The sequence below is a fragment of the Nothobranchius furzeri genome, chromosome 3, assembly GCF_043380555.1.
Source record: "Nothobranchius furzeri strain GRZ-AD chromosome 3, NfurGRZ-RIMD1, whole genome shotgun sequence".
In the NCBI taxonomy this organism is placed as follows: Eukaryota; Metazoa; Chordata; class Actinopteri; order Cyprinodontiformes; family Nothobranchiidae; genus Nothobranchius; species Nothobranchius furzeri.
The window spans coordinates 64,275,521-64,295,978 of NC_091743.1; the positions used below are offsets into that span (position 1 = coordinate 64,275,521).

Below are 20,458 nucleotides of genomic sequence, written 5' to 3' on the forward strand. Positions count from 1 at the left end.
TGACTCCATGAGCATTTTAAAGAGCCTTTACGGAGGTGCAGTAAACCACTGGAATGGGACACGAGGTGTCAAAGAGCAGCGCGTCAACGTCTTAATGATGCAGGGGCATGCAGCTCTGTCAGGCAGTAAACTCTTTAATATGCTGTTAATTATTTCAGAGAGATTGAATATTGATTAAAAAACCAAATGCTTTTAATTATAACTCTAGTTCCAGAGCCATCCTAATTAAAGACAATATGAGGCTTTACTTCTGAGAAACAGAAATATAAGATTCTAATCAGCTTTTATTTTATTTCATTTTTAGTTTGTGCTTTTAAAAATTATTTTAATCTTGTTGCAAACAGTGTTGCCTTACTCAACTCCTGCTTTAGAGCTGTGTGCAGATCAGATGTCTTTTAATTTGAAATGTACGACCTGATTCCTGCTCTGTGTGGCCTCTCTCAGAGCACGCATTGCCCACTCAGGCAATTCCTCAAACTCATGCTTGGGTAGTCCCGGCATAGTTTCTTATTTAACACATCTTAGTTGCACATGAGAATGTGCTCACACACGTTTCCTCTAAAGAGTAATGGTGTTTGCACATTGAACAATGTCACATTATGTCTGAGTTCACTCAGAAGACCAAAAGGTCCCTGAAGCATCTCCTTGTACTTGGCAGATGATTAAATTTGTACCTTTTGGGCCTACTCTTTTGTAATTTTCATTACATTAGAAATATTTTAACTGTTTCTTTTGTTAATTGATGTGTTTGTCAATTTTCTTCATTAAACTTATACTTGTTTGGTCTTTAAAAAGTTGCAAATGAGATAAAACCTGTCAAGCTGAAAAGTTTTAACTAATAAACTGTCATTATGTTTAGGAATAAATATTTACTTGATAAACTCTTGACAACGAGGAAACACTTTACAATTCCTAGTTTGAATAAATGGCTTCAACATATCTGCTAGACTCGATTAAACCTGGTGACGGATCTCTTGTTTATTGATTCATGTTATTGAAGATTTTCCCACATGTGCTCATTTTGTCCAACATGAATGTTTCTGTTGCAGTTCAAACTCCATTTGTGTCTCTTTAATATTAGATCAGTTGAACATGTTAAATAAAACTGCCTGACTTTGAGTTTTCTGTGGTAAAAACAAAAACATGGCTGTCTTATCTCACTGCTAATGTTGCCTCGCTGCTCAAAGACTGGCTCAATATTTAACATCAGCCTAAAAAAAAAAAGAATAAATAAATGTCTGGATGCAGCCAATGCAGATGAGAACCAGAATACCACTGAATGGTCGGTCTGCCAGTTCCTTAAGTGGTCTAGTTGTGATTCAGCAGCAGGATCTTACCGGCTGCCAGGCTGGCACTGAGTCGACCTCCCAGAGGGACTCTGTTAATGTGAGCCCCCAGGCTGTGGGGCTGGGGTAATTGGGTTCACATGGTTGGTGTCAGGACACCCCTGCTACCTTCAAAACAAAGGCCACCTCATAGGCAAGCTGTCAGGGACAGAGATAGCCCCCTCCCATCGCTGCTCTGATTCACTGGAAATATTTATTCAATTACAGCGAGTGTGTGTGTGTGTGTGTGTGTGTGTGTGTGTGTGTGTGTGTGTGTGTGTGTGTGTGTGTGTGTGTGTGTGTGTGTGTGTGTGTGTGTGTGTGTGTGTGTGTGTGTGTGTGTGTGTGTGTGTGTGTGTGTGTGTGTGTGTGTGTGTGTGTGTGTGTGTGTGTGTGTGTGTGTGTGTGTGTGTGTGTGTGTTTTTTCTTTACATTGACCTTACTGTCTACACACTGAGCCAGGGGCTTGTTTTCCCCAGATGCCTGGACCCTCTATCGGTCCAGAGATATCTGCACGTCCGTCCTACATTCAGCAGAGCTGGCCCTTGTTGAGACTGGGGCTGAGTGACCGATCGTTTTCTGATCAAAAGTGCAATCGTGTGATAGTAAAAGCTGTAAAAACTGACCCAGGATCTGCTGCGTCAACTCCTGTACACATTCAGGGTTTTCCCCAAGTTTTGAAAAGTGTTGCGGTGGTAGCAGCAAGTGCCAGCAGGGGGTTGCAGTTGGGCGTTTTTCCGTATTATTTATTATTTATTTGGTGGCTCTATTACGGTCAATATTATTTGTACCTGCAGCCGTCTTTCATTTTCTGTTCCTCACTGAGCATGGGTTGTGAGTGTGAGGCGGAGAGGCTCATTCATCGACTTCCTGCAACAAATGAAAAGGTATTACCGTAATAACGTTGTGTGGACTTGAAAGCATAACTTCTCTTTAAAAAAAACTTTTAATTTTTCTGATGGCACAAATCTTTGCAGTTACTGTAGGTCAAAGTAAGCATGGAAAATATGTCTGTGTTTGGTGTAATGGTGTTTTTGTGAAAAGAAATAAAATGTCTGGGCTTTGATAAAACAATGCAGGGAAAAAATCTACATGCATGTTGTAAATGAATACATTTCAAAGCAATTCTTACCTTTTAGTTTCCATCTTTGCATTCAAAAAATAACTTCCATTTATTTGGATTGTATAATGCCATTGTCAGTCATGTTTGTTAAGGTTACTGTACATCGTCATTGTCATGCTGGAGCTTAATTTAAAGAAAATTGTGAATCGAATTGAAATTACAATTTAATATTTTCCTAAAATTGTTCAGCCCTCATTGGACCATTCACTCACTCACTCACTCACTCACTCACTCACTCACTCACTCACTCACTCACATTTCTGTTTGTGGGTTTAGGGTTGTGAACTTCACTCCACAGAAGCCCAGAGCTGCCCAGCTGATCTTGACTGATCCACGGACAGCTACCAGATCATTTACGACTCTGATCCTCTGTCCCCATGTGTGGTCTGCTCATCTGTCTGCCACTTGCTGCTTTTTGTCTTTCCCACATAGCTCTCTGGTTTGGCACTGACTAATAAAACAAAGAGGTCTCTCTCGCTCTTTTTGGGTGTTCTTTAAAGGATCTCAAGCTGCTGCTTTGGTTTGTTGACACCTATCTCTCTTCAGCGTTGAACTGCCCCACAGCCACAGTTGCTCTCTGGTTTGATTGACAGAATAATTATGGACTTGATTTGTTCAACCACAGGCGAAGCGGGATTGAGGGAGTAAGGGGGCATAAAGAGCATGCATACCTTTTCTTATTTCCAGAAGAACAGCAGAGATCTTCGTCTGCCTGCATCTTCAGAACTAATTGAACAGAAGCATTCCTCCCAATACCGCTAACACAAAGAGTACACTGTGCAACATATGCACATTCTGTTCGCCGTGTAAAGTCTCGGATGGCGGCCGACTCTTGGTATGGTGCAGTAAGCTAAACAATGTGCTCAACGGTGTGAGCAATGAAGCGATAATTGACACATCCTAAAAACGCAAGTAAGGACTATTATTAATGTTGTCTTCCTGGGGGTGGTTTCAGCGGAACCATTAAGCCTTTAATTGAGAAAGAAGACTGACATTGAAAGCTGTTGCCTTGGCATTGCTGTTACTGACTTTGAATTTGAATGAAGACGAAGCTTAGTGTAGTTTTCAGCACGAGCTCTCGTGCAAACACTGTCCTGCTATTTTAGTTTGAGAGACCTCAAAAATAACTTCTTAAGTCCTGTTTTGCCTCCAGGGGTGGAAAAAGTGAGGAGTCTCTCTTTTGACTGAAGGGCAGGTGAGCAGGGTTCTCACCCCTTTTGTGTTTATACTCTTCGCTATCGCTAGGAAAACAAGGGCTTCTCCCACACTGGATAAAACCTTAGATATGGAAGGTATGACCCAGGTTTCGGTCGAGAGTACAGATGCCAAAAGCTTGTTACCAGGTTACATCACTGTTGTTGTTATGACAGCATGTGCCAAATCTGCAGGCATAACAGACGGAGCATGCTTCGCGATTCCCCTCCTTTTTGCCAAGTTACCGTCACTACAAGAAGATTCTTGTCATAATGAGCTCTTGCTCTACCTTCTGTAGCGCTCTGCACATGCTGGAGTCTGGGCAGCATTTAACAATCAGTGTTGTAAATATTTATTGTGGCCTGTTTGAATTGTAGTCACATTGTTTTCAATGCATCATTCATCATGTCTGCAGTTCTGAAGACGCAAACACAACAGCACAGTCATCACAGGTCTTAATGGTTGTCTGTAACTGAGCAGACACATGCTGCTGGAGTGTTAGACTTGACAAATGCTTGACTGCAGTGAAAGGGGATTATTCGCGGAAATTGCAGATAAATGCAGGAGAGCGCTGGTCTGGTACGTATCAACAGTCTTGTGTCTGCAAGGAGGAGTGAGACTGAGAGCTGAATAGCAAACTCTTTCCTCAGAGAGGAAATGATGACAGTAATGCACAGGTATTTAAGAGGAAGTAGTTTTGAGTAGGCCGCTCGGCTTGGTTGAACAAGGGCTCACGATGGTTGGGTGTTGCTGACGATGTGAATGTATAGATTAGAGTTTATGTCAGTGGGAATAGTTTGACCTAAAATAGCCACGTGAAACTTGGAAAACAAATGAAAACATTTGTTTTCCATTTAGTCATTTACAAGTTATACAAATAAGTTTGGATAGCTCATTTAATAATTAGTATTTTAGCCATTTTCTTTGTTCACTGTTCTTATTTTTATTGGACCTAATCCTTTGAATCTCTTTAAACATTTTGTATCTGTTCCAAGGATTCAACACTTTGGACAGGGATAGGGCTGCAACAACGAATTGATAAATTCGATGAAAATCGATTACTAAAAGCGTTGGCAACGAATTGCGTCATCGATTCGTTGTGTCGCACAACTCTTCCAAAAGCGCCCCCCCTTCCCCCCCCCCCCCCCCTTCCCGCCCGCCGTTGCGCGCAGACCAGAGCAAGTCAGATCAGCGCGAGGGAGAGCCGCAGATCAGCGCGAGGGAGAGCCGCAGATCAGAGCGAGGGAGAGCCGCAGATCAGTGAGGGAGAGCCAGTACCGGCAGATCAGCGCGAGGGAGAGCCAGTACCGGCAGATCAGCGCGAGGGAGAGCCGGCAGACTTGCGCTGCTGCGAACCGGTTCCGCATTGTCGCGCAGCGATCCAGGCAGCTGCTTCCAGCGCACGGTCCATTCTCAAAGTGGCGCAACCAAAAAACTATAATTAGCACACGATCGTTCATGTCCGCACATGTTCTCTATTTTCTGTCTTATTTGTGCCTGAAGCTCGCTACTGCGGAGCTCATCACCTGTGCTGTGGTGATTTCACCTCACGCAGCATCGAAAACGCGCTCTGCGCTTTTCGGTCAGGAGATCCCTTTGATCTGCTCAAAAGTAACTGATGAGGTGAAAAGGTAAGAATCCAGGCAACAGATTTTCTGGAGAATTAAGAGGAGATGCAGGAAGATGAGAGACAGACAGGACAGGAAAATAGTTAAATAAAAACAAGAAAACAAAGTAAAATGTAGGTAGATTTATCTCCACTACACGTTTTTACCAGTAAAAAACAATAAGTTATACACATGTCATATTTATACATCTGATACAATTCAGATCACCTTCAAAACTCAGTCACACACCCAGGGCCGTTTCAAGACATTTTGGGGGCCAAGGCAAAATGCCCCCCCCATAACTGGGCTCCCCAGAAGCCTCTGTGTAATTCATGCCCTCTCCAGGAGTGTTAGTTATACAGTGTTTATAAAAGCCCCTCAGACATTACTGACATGTTCTAATATTATCAGATGAAAAACTAAATTATCAGACATGCTGTCTCATCTGCTTCTTTTCTAAACTTGCAAAAAGTAACAAAACCATTTGAAAGCCACTATTTGTGGATTCTCTGAAAGTTTCCATGGAGTGTGTGACAACTTATTTTTTCATTGATCCTATCGTCTAATCTCACAGCTGAAACAAGCATCCTTAATAATCTGTGCACAGGAAGCTTACCGATGCTGTAGTAAAACAAAAGGTATAATAATTTATTATTAATAAAACCTTGTTGCAGCACTAAAGCAGAAAAATTAGATTTTGCATTAAATATGCAAAATATTTACATATGAATAGTTTTAGAGCCCTTTAATTGGCAGAATCTGATATTAATTTAGTTCTTACAAAAAATGGGTCCCAACATGGTTTGTGTGGCATTGCCATAGTGTGACGTCATAGGCACAGATCCCCTGTCCTCTTGTTTGGAAATGGAAATATGGTCACCCTACATTAAACAAACTGTCCACCCGGGCTTTTGCGCTGCACTGAGACGCTTCGCTGCCTACGACTGAATGTCAGTTGAGAGTCAGTCTCATGCAGACTGACCAATGAAGAGAGGGCCTCAAGTTAAGACCCTCTCCTCATTGGTCAGTCCACACGAGGTGGGTCAAAGGTTACTCTGGGCGGGTTACGTGTTGTCAGGCATTCAAGTATTGAGTATATTTACTGCATATTACAGTAAAATATTCTGTATGTGACCACATTATGGTGATCCTTGGGTCGTGATGATGGAGCCCTTGAATATTGTTGCCCAGGGTACAACAAAGTGTTAATCTGGCCCTGGTTCCGCCGTCACATTCCCGCAGAAACTGGTTGATCACACCGGGGCCAGACTACTAGCATGTGGTTTTACAACCACAATGTCCTCAGAAGCAAAAACGCTTTTAAAAGGGAGGGAGGAGTCCTAACTGTTGCTGCAGGCGTGTTGTGTGAGAGTGCAGTTATATACTGGTTAATATATTTTTGGGTTCAGTTGCTTTCATGTGGCCTAATGTGAGTCTATTTGGGATCATTGGAATGATCAGCAGCATTTCTTGATGTGACTTTATGGCAGTTGCCCAGGGCATCATCGCAAGGAGGATGGCATTCATTTACTTTTGTTTTATTTGGTATTTTTTCAGTCAGTTTTGGAAATAGTGATCAATTTTGATTAATTCACAGCCTATGTTTAATTACATTTAAAATAAATATTAACAGATGAGATCAAACAAAACAGATGAGAATTGCCCTTAAGCTGTTTAACTTGGACCAAGCATTTTAGGTCACAGATAGATGTAGCTTAGGGTCTCTGTCTATACACTTTAAAAGACAATTTAGGTGATGGCATGTTGTTTTTCTGCTATTGAACTGTTTTCTAATAATGTTGTGTTAAATAAAGTGAAGGAAGGAGAGAAATAACGTTTCCCTAGCAGTTTTTAAAAATTTCCCCATGTAATCCGATTAATCGATTAATCGTGTCGAGACCCCATCCGATTAATCGATTATCCAAATAATCGTTTGTTGCAGCCCTAGACAGGGATCACTTATTGCTATGTTCTCTGTACTTGAATAAGCTTCTACATTTTTGCTCATAATTTCAGATAACGGCTCTCGTATTTCTTGTCATTGTAATTGTAGATGTAACAACTGGAAATTTTTAATTCTCTATTCTAATTGATATTATAGTTCAAATTAAACTATTTCTTTGTTTTCTTCCTCTAATAAACTATTTTTTTCAGAAAACTTTAAGGGCGAAAAATGCAAAACAGTGTTAATAATAATTGCTTTTGTAATTATATATAAATAATTAATCTGTTGTTGTGAAATTAAATGTTTAAGACATTTCACTGTGAGCCATGCATTGTTTCGGATACTAAAATTTTAAGAGCTTCCTAAGTACAGACATCAATTTTGCAATAGTCTACAGGAAGAACAGTTGTGATTTTGTGACGGAGTCACAAACTCCCATCTCTGTACATGCTTGCTTAACATGAAGTTGACGTAATCTGTTGTGCTGTGTTGAGTAATCCTTGGCTGTTCTCATCTCGAAGCCTCAGTGGGAATTCTTGAATTAAAAAAACAACCTGGCACATGTAAAATAGCCATGCTGTCACTTTGATGGAACCACTTAGTGGCTGAAACACAAAACATGACTGCTGATCAGCTGTCAGTGCTTTGTTGGCATGTCCTACTGTTGATAAATCCTGTCAGGAACTCAAGAAAATTAAGATGTTTCAATTTTCATTCAAGATCTAAATCTTGCATTAATCCCTAGAGGATCAAAAGAAAAACTTCAAGTTCTGAATAGAGAATAATTTTGATAATACATTTTTCCTCTTAGACCTTGAAAATACTTACAGATGTACTCTTCAAAATGAATAAATTTGATAGATAGTTTTTCTCCTATTAATGACAGTGATGCAACATTTTTCCCGTAGACATATAAAATCTGTTTAGTGTTGCTCCTCTGGGCTTTTGGTCTTCCCTCAGACCTCTCAGAAACAAAACAGTTATTTTCTGTGCCAATTCTGAACTCTGCTAAGCGGTGCCCTCCACAATGACTTGTTTTTCTGTCCCCTCCATATTTTATTATCATCCTGCTTCCTGAGCTTGTCTTCGCCTACCCACAGACCTGCTAGTGAACATAATCGAATGGGCTGTCCTGATGAGCTGCAGTCCTGGGCTTGTTCCAGCTTTGACGGTCCCAGTAGTGAAGGCAGCGGGGGAGCCTTCTAACTGCCTTCTTGTGCTGCGCTTTATCATTACTGCCACTGCCCAAGGTTCTCTAATTAAGACACCGTCCTTACCCTGCAGATAATGTAGCAGCTGGATCATTAGCATGAAGGGTCAAATGGCATCCATGACTCGGGCGGAGTGCTTTTCATCAACCCTAGTCTTAATCTCATCACCTCTGATGGAGAACAGAAACCTCACTTTGCTTTCTCCTTGCTCGCTCTATTCATACTGAACATTTGGCATGTCATTTATTTTTTAATTCTGTGTATTTTCACCTTTTCTATTGCATTGTACTAAATTTAGAGACAATGAGCTGGACAGATTTTTATTATATACATTTGTTGCGATGTAAGGAAATCTCAATACGCAATACACTGATCTCATTATAACACTGGATGTGTCTTGAAAGTCTTCCAATTAAATTCAATCTAAACAAAATTGCAAATGTCATCCCACATTAGCATGGCAAACATAACCTCTCCCCTGTTTAGTAATGTCGGTCGTCTTCTCTGTATAGTGCAATGTATCGTACCGTCTCCTTTGGATAGTATATGTATCGTCTTCTCTGTGTAATTGATATGATTATTAAAGTCACCAAGGAAACGGGATGATTATTGAGTAATTTATGACTTTTTTTTACACAATACTAGCTGTTACCATTCACTAACATTGTTTATGCTAAGCTAAAGCTAACGGAATAGTGCCAGATTAAGCTGATTACAAAATGCTTTTCTCCACTAATACAAGTGGGGAATGTACAGGTCCATAAATATTGGGACATCGAAACAATGCTAACATTTTTGGCTTTATACACCACCACAATAGATATCAAATGAAATGAACAAGATGTGCTCTAACTGCAGACTGTCACCTTTATTTGAGGATATTTACATCCAAATCAGGTGAACGGTGCAGGAATTACTACAGTTTGCATATGCGCCTCCCGCTTGTTAAGGTACCAAAAGTAATGGGACAGAATAAGAACCATAGATCAAACTTATACATTTCAATACTTGGTTGCAAATCCTTTGCAGTCAATTACAGCCTGAAGTCTGGAACACATAGACATCACCAGACGTTGGGTTTCATCCCTGGTGATGCTCTGCCAGGCCTCTACTGCAATAGTCTTCAGTTCCTGCTTGTTCCTGGGGCATTTTCCCTTCAGTTTTGTCTTCAGCAAGTGAAAGGCATGCTCAATCGGATTCAGGTCAGGTGATTGACTTGGACTTTGCAAAACAGTTCACTTCTTTCCCTTCAAAAACTCTTTGGTTGCTTTTGCAGTATGCTTTGGGTCATTGTCCATCTGCACTGTGAAGCGCCGTCCAATGAGTTCTGAGGCATTTGGCTGAATATGAGCAGATAATACTGCCCGAAACATTTCAGAATGCATTGTGCTGCTTTTGTCAGCAGTCACATCGTCAATAAATACAAGAGAACCAGTTCCACTGGCAGCCATACATGCCCACGCCATGACACTTCCAGCACCATGCTTCACTGATGAGGTGGTATGCTTAGGATCATGAGCAGTTCCTTTCTGTCTCCATACTCTTCTCTTCCCATCACTCTGGTACAAGTTGATCTTGGTCTCATCTGTCCATAAGATGTTGTTCCATAACTGTGAAGGCTTTTTTAGATGTTGTTTGGCAAACTCTTAATCTGGCCTTCCTGTTTTTGGGGCTCACCAATGGTTTACATCTTGTGGTGAACCCTCTGTATTCACACTGGTGGAGTCTTCTCTTGATTGTTGACTTTGACACAGATACACCTACCTCCTGGAGAGTGTTCTTGATCTGGCCAACTGTTGTGAAGGGTGTTTTCTTCACCAGGGAAAGGATTCTTCGGTCATCCACCACAGTTGTTTTCCGTGGTCTTCCGGGTCTTTTGGTGTTGCTGAGCTCACCGCTACATTACTTCTTTTTGAGAATGTTCCAAACTGTTGTTTTGGCCACACCTAATGTTTTTGCTATCTCTCTGATAGGTTTCTTTTGTTTGTTTTTTTCAGCCTAATGATGGTCTGCTTTACTGATAGTGACAGCTCTTTGGATCTCATCTTGACAGTTGACAGCAACAGATTCCAAATGCAAATAGCACACTTGAAATGAACTCTGGACCTTTTATCTGCTCATTGTAATTGGGATAATAAGGGAATAACACACACCTGGCCATGAAACAGCTGAGAAGCCAATTGTCCCATTACTTTTGGTACCTTAACAAGTGGGAGGCACATATGCAAACTGTAGTAATTCTTACACCGTTCTCCTGGTTTGGATGTAAACACCCTCAAATAAAAGCCGACAGTCTGCAGTTAAAGCACATCTTGTTTGTTTCATTTGATATCCATTATGGTGGTGTATAGAGCCAAAAATGTTAGCATTGTGTCGACGTCCCAATATTTATGGACCTGACTGTAGCAACAATTACATTTGACTCAGGGGTGGAACATCCCTTTAATACCATCAGATAATAATTTTTTCCTTTTTGTCTTTGATTCAGTCATAAAAATGTATCAACTTTCAAAGATCCAAACCTAGTTTTCATGTGAGCTTTCTCAACAGCACACCGTTGCAAACCATTAATGCTATCTTTGACTTCTAGCTAAAGATTGCATGAAGCAACCAATGCAGAGAGCCTTCATATTGATCCTCAAACACAATGCAAGTGTTAATTAAACAATATTTAATACAGACTCACACGTGGAAACTCACCTGTCCTTAGTGCAGATAGTCTGATATATTAAACTGTATATTCAGTTTATTTAAAGAGCAAGTCGCCCCCTACGAGATTCTTACTCAATTCCCACTTCCTGTTTGAAAAATGCAAAAAATACTGTTACCTAGCAGACCGAGCGGGTGGAGCCGCTAACAAATACACACACTCGTGACATTGTGACATCATAATCTACCATCTAACATCATAGTGTACCTCTAAGCCAATAGCGATGGCAGATTTAAATTCAAATGCAGTGCTGAGTTTTTACCTGACGATGGTGCATCACTGACAGTTTTAGGCAGAAAATTTAAGTTTTAACTAAGATGCACTAAAGTGCCAAATTGACTACATTTGTCTACAGCACAATCAGACACTCATTTATATAGTTTATCAGTAAAAAAAGATGTTTCTTTGGAGTGACTTGCTCTTTAAAATTAAACTTGTATTGATATTACTGATATTTCATCAAGTTGTTACAGATTTCAGATGTAAACTTGTCACAACAATGATCATTGTCTGAACATCTGCTCACATTTTTCAAAACATTTCCAACACAAACATTTAAATTGTTTTTCATATTTCTACACGTTCTAATTGTTCAGTTTATAACAAGCCAGTCTGTTTTAATGTTTTGCCAACTTTTGTCTCGAAGCTGCAGGCCACCGGCCAAAAGAAGCATCTTTAATCTTGAGTTTTTATGCAAATATTTAAAATATGTATTTTTCTTTCTTGAAACTGTGTTATAACATTCTAATGATTCAGATGAATAGATCACTGCCCAACTCTCACTCCGGTTTTACCTTTCAACCCGTAAGGTCTGATAATTAATAAAAATAAATATAAGTATAGCTTTCTTCAAATAACCCCCATGAAAGTCAGCTGAGAATATAGAGGAAGATTTGAGACCAATAACCACTGCCATTAGCGATCTCCTGCAGTAAAATCTGGTGTCTTCCCCTCTCTGAATTCTGTGTAATTTAGCTGAAATGCTTTCATCTTCTGCTCTGCTTGTCTACACTGATGGTAGATCTCTATTTAGCTACTGGCCACTTGCTAACCCCTGCTGGGAGAGATCAATTGAGAAAGACTACCATAAACTGCTTCTGTCCAACTGCTGCCAAAATATTTAGCCTAATTTGTGTTTTTTTTTTAAATAATTCCTGTGGCATCTCCTATTGACTTCAGAGGTTTGCCAAACTATAATATTTAAAAAAAAAATTAAATTACTGCTTTCCAATAACATTATTTTATAAACAAAGGGCAGTTAAAAAAATAAATACCGAAGATGTAAGGCGGGGCAATAAATCGAAAATGTATCGTTATTGAAATTTCTGACTCTTATTGAGATCATTTTTCCCTTGTCAATAAATTTGATAATAAAATTAAAAGATGTGTGTAGGTTGGCAACGTTCATGTCATGTCTTAAGAAGCTGTACCACCTTGAGACACGCAAAAATGTGACTCAACGTAATACATGCGACAGCCCCATCTAGTGGACAACTTTTGCTTCTGCGCATACCTGTAGTTGTCGTCCATTTATCATTATCAAGGTGAACAACTCAATATATCGTGATATTGATTTTAGGCCATATTGCCCAGCCCTACGAAGATGGCAAAGATTGAAATGAGTGGAAAAATCTGACATCAAAGAAACTTCATGTACCCTATAAAATGGAAGTCCTTCGAGAAAACGTTCATACAACACGTTTAGACAAATTAGCCAATGTATAATTGTTGGTGTTCTAATGAATTAAGCATTTGACTTTCACTCCGTTTAGCTAACCCTGACACCCCTCTGAGTTCCCATGCCAGCAGCAATTTATTTCCTCCTTTTTCAGCTACACTTCTTACTGGTATTACGTTTTGTTTGTACACCGTTTAAAATATCAAGCCAAATCATTTTTTCCATTTCATTTCTGTAGCTTGCTGAAACAGCTTTTATATGTATATCTATGTATTTATTTATTGTTTTTCATTTTATTGATTATTTTCTGCAAAATATTTTGCATCTCTAAAGATCTTTGAATTAGATTATTTCAAAGCAGCATTTAGTTGCATTGCTCCGAATGGGACGCAGCAGTCCCAAAGATCTACTCTGCTCGCTTCACGTGGATTCACATGGGTTTGAGCTGGCTAAATAAACTAAAAAGTAAAAAAAAAAAATAGATTAGTCCTGATGTTTTTAATAGTTTACCAGTAAAGGGTTAAAAACGTAATACTGGCAATAAGTGTAGCTCAAAAGGAAGAAAATACATTTCTACTGACACGGGGAATCGAACCAGTGAAAGGCAGATGCTCTATCCACTAATCCACCACACCTAATAAAAGTAGTTGAGTGCCTAAGATGAAGGTCTTGTGCTGGCCATCTCATGTGTTCTTGTGAACAGATGTGCATTTTTATGGGAGGTATTTTGTCCCCAATGCCCACCCACCCATCCACTACTTACTGTTGGGATTTTGTTTGGAATGAGGACCTAATCTCAAGAATCAGATTTGTGTTCCATTAAATACTTTTTTGTTTATTTGAATTAAAGTCAGAGCTTTGTTAATGCCTGCATAACAGTGTTCCATCCAATACAGTGCTAACAAACAATATGTATAATGTTAGAGCTGCAGCAATGTTTTTGTCCTTTTTAAAACGCGGCACATTCGTTCTCTCGTAAATAAAACAACCGCAACTCACAAACCTCAGAATTCACAGGCTGTTGTCCAAAGGACCGCAGCACGTCGTGTTTCTGTGAAGCCTGACCAAACGCTACATCAGGTATCACTGTGGAACAAAATGTTGTGTTAAATGCCATTATGGTACATTAAACATTAGGGTTTGAACAGATCCTTGCTTATTTTACAACTGTAAACTTCAGTTTTTCTGTCAGACCTTTTTATTATACATTCGATTTTATTAAAACTGTGGAAGTGCATAAACATCAAATACAAATTGAATTAAAATAAAAACGATGAATAAATGACATGGATTATGATTTGGATATTTTCTTATGTAATTCAGATGGTGTGGTTTTGATCTATGCTGTATGGCTGGGGTTGTGAATGAAAGCCCTAAGCATAAATAACCCAAACATTAAAAAAAAAACCTGAATTGGGACACATTTTAATTTTATTTTGTGAAAACAAAATAATTTTTTTTTTTTTTTTTTTTTTGCTGATTTGAAAATGCTACTTGCTACTTTAATAATTTCTGTTGATTCTTAACTAACAGTCTGTGATGATGCTTAACATACTGAGAACCAAGTTGTTTACATGAGGGAGCAGCTGATGGAATATTCTAACGTCTAAAATTACTAAAATAAAGTTTTAAAAAGCGGCAGAGAAAATGTCAAGGATGTACAAAAGTATCGGGACAATTTCACATTTTGATTCTTGTGAACGTGTGACTAAGAGTACACCAAAAATTAAATGACTGAATAGACAACATCCTAACCTAACGCCAGAATAAACATTAAAAGACTCCAGTGTGTCTCTGCTACTGGTGGACAGATTTGGTGGCACAAAGAACATTTCCTACACATTTTAAGAACAAGTGTCTTTAAATCCCAAACTCTTAGCTTTTCATTCTTGTGGTCTCCTACGAGTGTTCACCTGTACCTGCCAAAGCTAAATGTTATGTCATCGGCATACGTTGTTGCTAGTCTACAAAACATTTCTCCCCATGACAATCTGGAGATTTCAACCACACCTTTTTCAACAGTTTCAGTTCAAATGTATTCATCTTTTTGTTTTCATTTTGGGTGTTTTTCCTCATTGCATGCAGTAGCAATGTGGGAATGTAAGTATGCTTCAGTTGAAGTCAGATGGATGGCATTTGAAATACTTTATAATATTGTGTTTGCTCTTAAACGTTTGGTACAATTACACATGTCACTCAGGTATTTGAAACATTTCGTATTCGACCTATGGAATGCTATCATGAATATTTTCATTGTCAGCTTGATGGCATAAACCCAGGTTTATACATGCTCAAACACACACACACACACACACACACACACACACACACACACACACACACACACACACACACACACACACACACACACACACACACACACACACACACACACTTACTGCGAGCATGCTTAGTCAAGAGTAAAAATCCCACAACTTAGTGGGGATTCCTCGTTCTTTCAGCTGTTCCCCCACCCCTCAGACAGACTTGATGTCATGCAGCTCACAGTATTGTTTAATATTTTTTCTTTTACCCTTTACATTCTTGTATTCTCCTGTGTTTGTTACTTTTGGCCTTTCTATGCTGCTCATCTATTTTAAGACGGGGAATGGCAGTGTGCCGAGAGGGACAGCGAGACAGGTTGTTTCTGGCTGCTCTCCACACAACATAGCTGACACACATATCACAGAGGACAGTTTGCAAGATGACTCTGGCTGGCTAGTTTGCGACAGAAGCCACGTTTCGAGGAGGCGAAAAAGCAGGCGAGTAGCAGGGAAGAAAGTGGAAGGGGTTTACTAGCCTCGGGAGACTTGGAGTTCCTCCGGAGCCATCCCCCCATTTGGCTGGCAGTTGTGAAAACAATTGCCTGGCATTTACTCTCTGTGCAGATGGAGTCCCGGCTATGAGTCAGCTTTGAGAGCAGCAAGTGGTGGAGAAAGTGGTGAGCTTGTGATCTCTGGCACAGAGAATATGAGAATACTTAGTTTACAGAGACACTCAGTTAGTGTTGTGGAAACTCTCAAACGCCTTTCTTTAAGTTGGTTTCTTTCTCTTCTCTTCAGTCTATCAGATTTACATTTTTCTTTCCGGTGTTAATTTGCACATTTAAAAAAAATCATTAATAATGAAAGAATCTTTCTATTGTTTCTCTAGAATCAACATGCCGGAGAGGCCATGCTGATGTCCTGAGCTGAAGGAGTCATCCCCACCTTGCTTAGTCTGTTCCCACAACTGGGGCACTTTTTGTCAAGTCACCTCACACCAACTGTAACCACCACCTCCAACTTTTACTCCATTATCTTCTGCCCAGCCTGCCGTCACCATGACGTCGGAGCTGGAGAGCAGTCTGACCTCCATGGATTGGCTTCCTCAGCTGACCATGCAGGCAGCCATTCGCAAGACTGATGCCCAAAATGCCCAAGGGCCAGGCATGGGCAAGAAGAGTACCCTTCTGGATCACAACACCACGTTGGATCAAGAGGAGGTGCAGCAGCACAAGGATGGCAAGCCTCCGTACAGCTACGCCAGCCTCATCACGTTCGCCATCAACAGCTCGCCAAAGAAGAAGATGACACTGAGCGAGATCTACCAATGGATCTGTGATAACTTTCCGTACTACAGGGAGGCGGGCAGCGGCTGGAAGGTAAATATACCCTTAATCTTGTGCAGATGAAAAAGCTTGCTTCTGTATTGGCTGCAGAGATCAAGCTGTTTATTTGCAAACAGATCTTATGCGTATGTGATGAACGTTTTTGAATTTGGTGAACGTCTAAAGCTCAGATGAATGAGCGGAATTAATTCTTGTTGGCACCATTTGTTGTTCACTTGCCATCTTTTGTTTGGCTTCTCCAAAATGTTGGTAGTTTGCCTTTGTACTTGAGCTTTGTGTAGGGATTTTAGATTAATATTGGCCGACTGAAATCATTGTTTTGTCGGTGCCCGGGCAGCCTAAACAAAGTGCAATTCCTCTGGTTATCACCATTGTCACATCCTAAAAATCTAAGAGAGAGACCACGAGTGCGCCAAATCACACTAAGTGCCTCGCTGCTCTGAATGAAAAATGCTGTAGCCCTGAGAGAACCATATGAAGTGTAAAACCCGGGATTAATATTCAGACAAGTGGCCCCTATCTGTGTGAACACAGACTAAATAGCCCATTCATGGGTGGTATTATTCATTGCAGATGCCTTGATAGGAGAAGGCCATTATGCAGAAGGAGAAAGCCAGTGCTGTGTCATCATCTCAAGGAGCCCATGATAAACCGAGATGAAGCTATGCTGATTGCCTTTTAAAGGGCCCAGATGGAAATTGATATTAGAATGAGTTTTCCAATCAGTCGACGTTTATTGGAAATAGAATCTTAGGCACTCCTTTATTGCAGTCAGACAAGATGTATGAAGCCCATTTCCTTGGGCGACAAGATCTGGTGTGTGCACAGGCTGCATGGAGGTGTGTGTGTGTGTGTGTGTGTGTGTGTGTGTGTGTGTGTGTGTGTGTGTGTGTGTGTGTGTGTAGGTGAGGGTGAGATGAGAAATCATGTGTTATTATAAATGGATTGATTTTAGCTTTTGTGGAAAGGCCTTTTGTAGGGAAATTAATTGTTTCATTTTGCGGCTGTTGTTTCCTCTTTTACCTTCATCATTACTTATTTAGTTGTCAGTAACACTGCAGCATATGTGCCGTCTTGATTTGAGCTACAGGCCTTTTCACCACACACCGATCCCAGCTCTGCATTTTGTGCACCACCTTTGTTTGTGTGCAGCAAACTGGTAAATTCAGCATGTAATAATTTTCTATATTGCCCAGGTTTGGAACATTACATTCAGCTGGTGTCACGTTTGATGAAACCTGATAGAGTAGATGGTAATTTTACAGATGTGATTTTTTGTTGTAACCAGTGTTTGATAAAGAAGAAAAGATGATTTCAACACTCAAATAAGTACTGGCCTTATTGCCCTTTAATCAGAGTAGATATACTTTAATACTGGCAGATTACCTATAATATGAATTAATGCACACGGTTTAGACACATTTTAGAGTGGGCAGCTTCAGTGTGAAACACACTTTAGTCTACACTCTGAGTTACTGTTTCTCTGTAGATTCAGAATAAAGGAAGAAACTGTATTAATTCAGCAGAGCCTAACTAATGCTGCTGGGGTGTGTTTCTGCTCTTTTGTTGTGGAGAATTGTGTTCATGTGTAGCCTCTAAAACATTTAAAGCTTTAGTTATTGGATAACACAAAATAAAAAGCTTAAAGAGATAGTTTTTCCTGTTCAAATGGGGTTGAGTACTTGTGAGTAGTTTGGGTCTTACCCTAAAGCAGCTAATGTTCAGAGAGGTCTCAGTTTGGAGAATCTGAGACATTCTCACAAAGGAGTCACGCTACCAGCTCAGGAATGGCCTATTTAACAGCAAATCCTCTGCCAACTGATTTGGTTTTTACACCATTCCAAGCAGCCATTTATGATGTGCACTATAATTGCACACAGAAAAATGTGACTGTAGATTTTTGAACATTTTGGTCAGCCATATTCTGTGTTTAGGTTATGTTCTGTGGTTTATTTCAATAAGTTTGTGTGTGGTGCACCAAGTAGTGTTAACCAGTCCGAGTATCTGATGCGTGAGTGAGGCGATGGCCTCGGCCTCCAGCCGGATGAGGCTGGCACCATTACCCGCTGCCCTGTACACAAACCTAGAACAGACGATTGAATGGAAAGTGAACATTGGACACATTTTGTCATCTTACTTGGATCTGGCTTGAACTGAACTATCTGCATTTACATTTACATCTAAATGTGAATGTTTTTGAAATGCATAGCATGTAAAGAGCTTTCAGCTGAATGTGTCTTTTCTTGTGTCTGGGTCATGCACCGGCAAACCAATGAGCAGTGCAAGTTGGCCTCTGCTTGGCTTGGTGAAGCACAAGATTTTATAAAATGTGCAGAACAAAAGTTACTGCTAAAGGTAAAAACAAACTTGTTTCACTATTGGAGGAAAAAAACCACCAGAGTAAAACCGGGCAGTAGAGGCGCGTGAGGAGGAGACGCAGATCTAAAGTTACAAATGACTCGACAAAGCCTTCCAGCGATTACTTTTGGGTTTTCTTTGAAATAATACATCATTATTTTTCTTAAATTCTTATTAGACCTCACTGTTGCAACACGTTCAAACATTGCACAACATTGATGCTATTTAATGAATATTATGCATAACAATCTGTTTAAGGACTCCTAAAGTTTTAGTAATTTTTTAGGGACTCTACATTAAATTTTTATCCACAGATCAAGGAAGTAGACTAGGTTTTCTTTTCACTGTCAGATGTAATATAGATTGTCGTAATCGAAATGACATTTTTAGTAGGAGGTAATGACATTGGTCGTGTTGGCGGAGATTGACGCGCTTCAACAGCTTTCTAGTTTAGTAATGAGCTTGCAGGATGATCAGATCCTACCCTACATGTGGGCTGCGACTGTAGAAATACCCTCACATTAAAAGTGTGAAAAACCACATCACTCTAACCAGCATTCTCTACAGCTCAGGAAACTCAAAAAAGAAAAAAAAAGAAGCGGTTTGGAGATGTGCTCATAGGCAGTAGCCTGCGTCACAATTATTTTCCCCACACAGTTCTTGTTAATGGCGTGTTTTCCCTTTCAATAGTTTAATTCTGAGAAATAAAATTAAATGTATGTGAATTTGTAGAGTAAATGAAATCCTTTTGCGTGGGATGTTTGACTTCATGATTTCATGATTTGTTTTGTGTTTTTTGTGAAGCACTTTATATAGCACAAGTGCTATATAATTAAACTTTACTTACTTATAAATTTAAAGTAACACAAAGCAGTTTCCTGCGCCTGCCCACTACTGGTTGAAAGTGGAATTACAACTGTCATAAACATAAACCCTGCTGCAGCCTGCTGTAGCTAGCGCTAACGAGAGCGAGGACTAACATGAGTTGGCTAATACTAAAATAAACCGCTAAGTAAAAAGATCCACACTGTTGGAGAAACAAATAAGCAGAGTAGCTAGAAAGGCTAAGACTTTACACTCACTTTTACTTCCAGGCTTGATTATGATGCCAACATAAAAAGTAAACATCTTTTTTTTTTCTTGTGCTTTTTATTGACTTTCAGTGAAATTATCATGCTAACCACTAGCATTATAGTTAACGGCCATAAAGCAGGTAAAGAGCTGCCCCATACGACACCTACCTGCTCCACAAAACTATCCAGTGCAGTTTTTGGTCAGCAGAGAGCTGCGGAGTGGTGTTGAATATAAAACTGATGACGTTTCTAACTCAACAATCAGAGATCAATGTTAAAGTTTTATCTTGAAGTTTAAAATACTATTTAGTGTTACTTTAACTTAAATTCACTCTGAAACAGCTTCTGTTCTTGATGGTTTTGAATGAGCTCCAGTACCTTTAGGCATTTTTTTATATTTGTTTTTGTTTTTTAATCGTAATTTTTTTGTGTCTGAAGCATTTTTATATCCAAATTGAAAAGTTTATTATTTTGTTTAACTGTGACAAAAATCCCTCTAAAATTCATCAGGAAGTCAGTGAAAATTTTAGCACTTGTGGATGTTTTAACAATGTAATTCGCTGAAAAGATGTTAAAGTTGCATAGCACAAAAATACCTCCAAAAAACGATTATGCTCTGAGTGC

The 20,458-nt window shown here is 39.7% G+C and overlaps 1 protein-coding gene across 1 annotated transcript in view; it reads left to right on the forward strand.

Annotated features, from left to right (window-relative positions):
• foxj3 (forkhead box J3) overlaps positions 1-20,458 on the forward strand; it is a 95,586-nt gene that overhangs the window by 28,103 nt on the left and 47,025 nt on the right. Inside the window, exon 2 of the mRNA XM_015959013.3 lies at positions 15,947-16,436. Coding sequence (XP_015814499.3) covers positions 16,116-16,436 — 321 coding nt within the window. The 5' untranslated portion in view covers positions 15,947-16,115. The remainder of the gene's footprint in view (positions 1-15,946; positions 16,437-20,458) is intronic.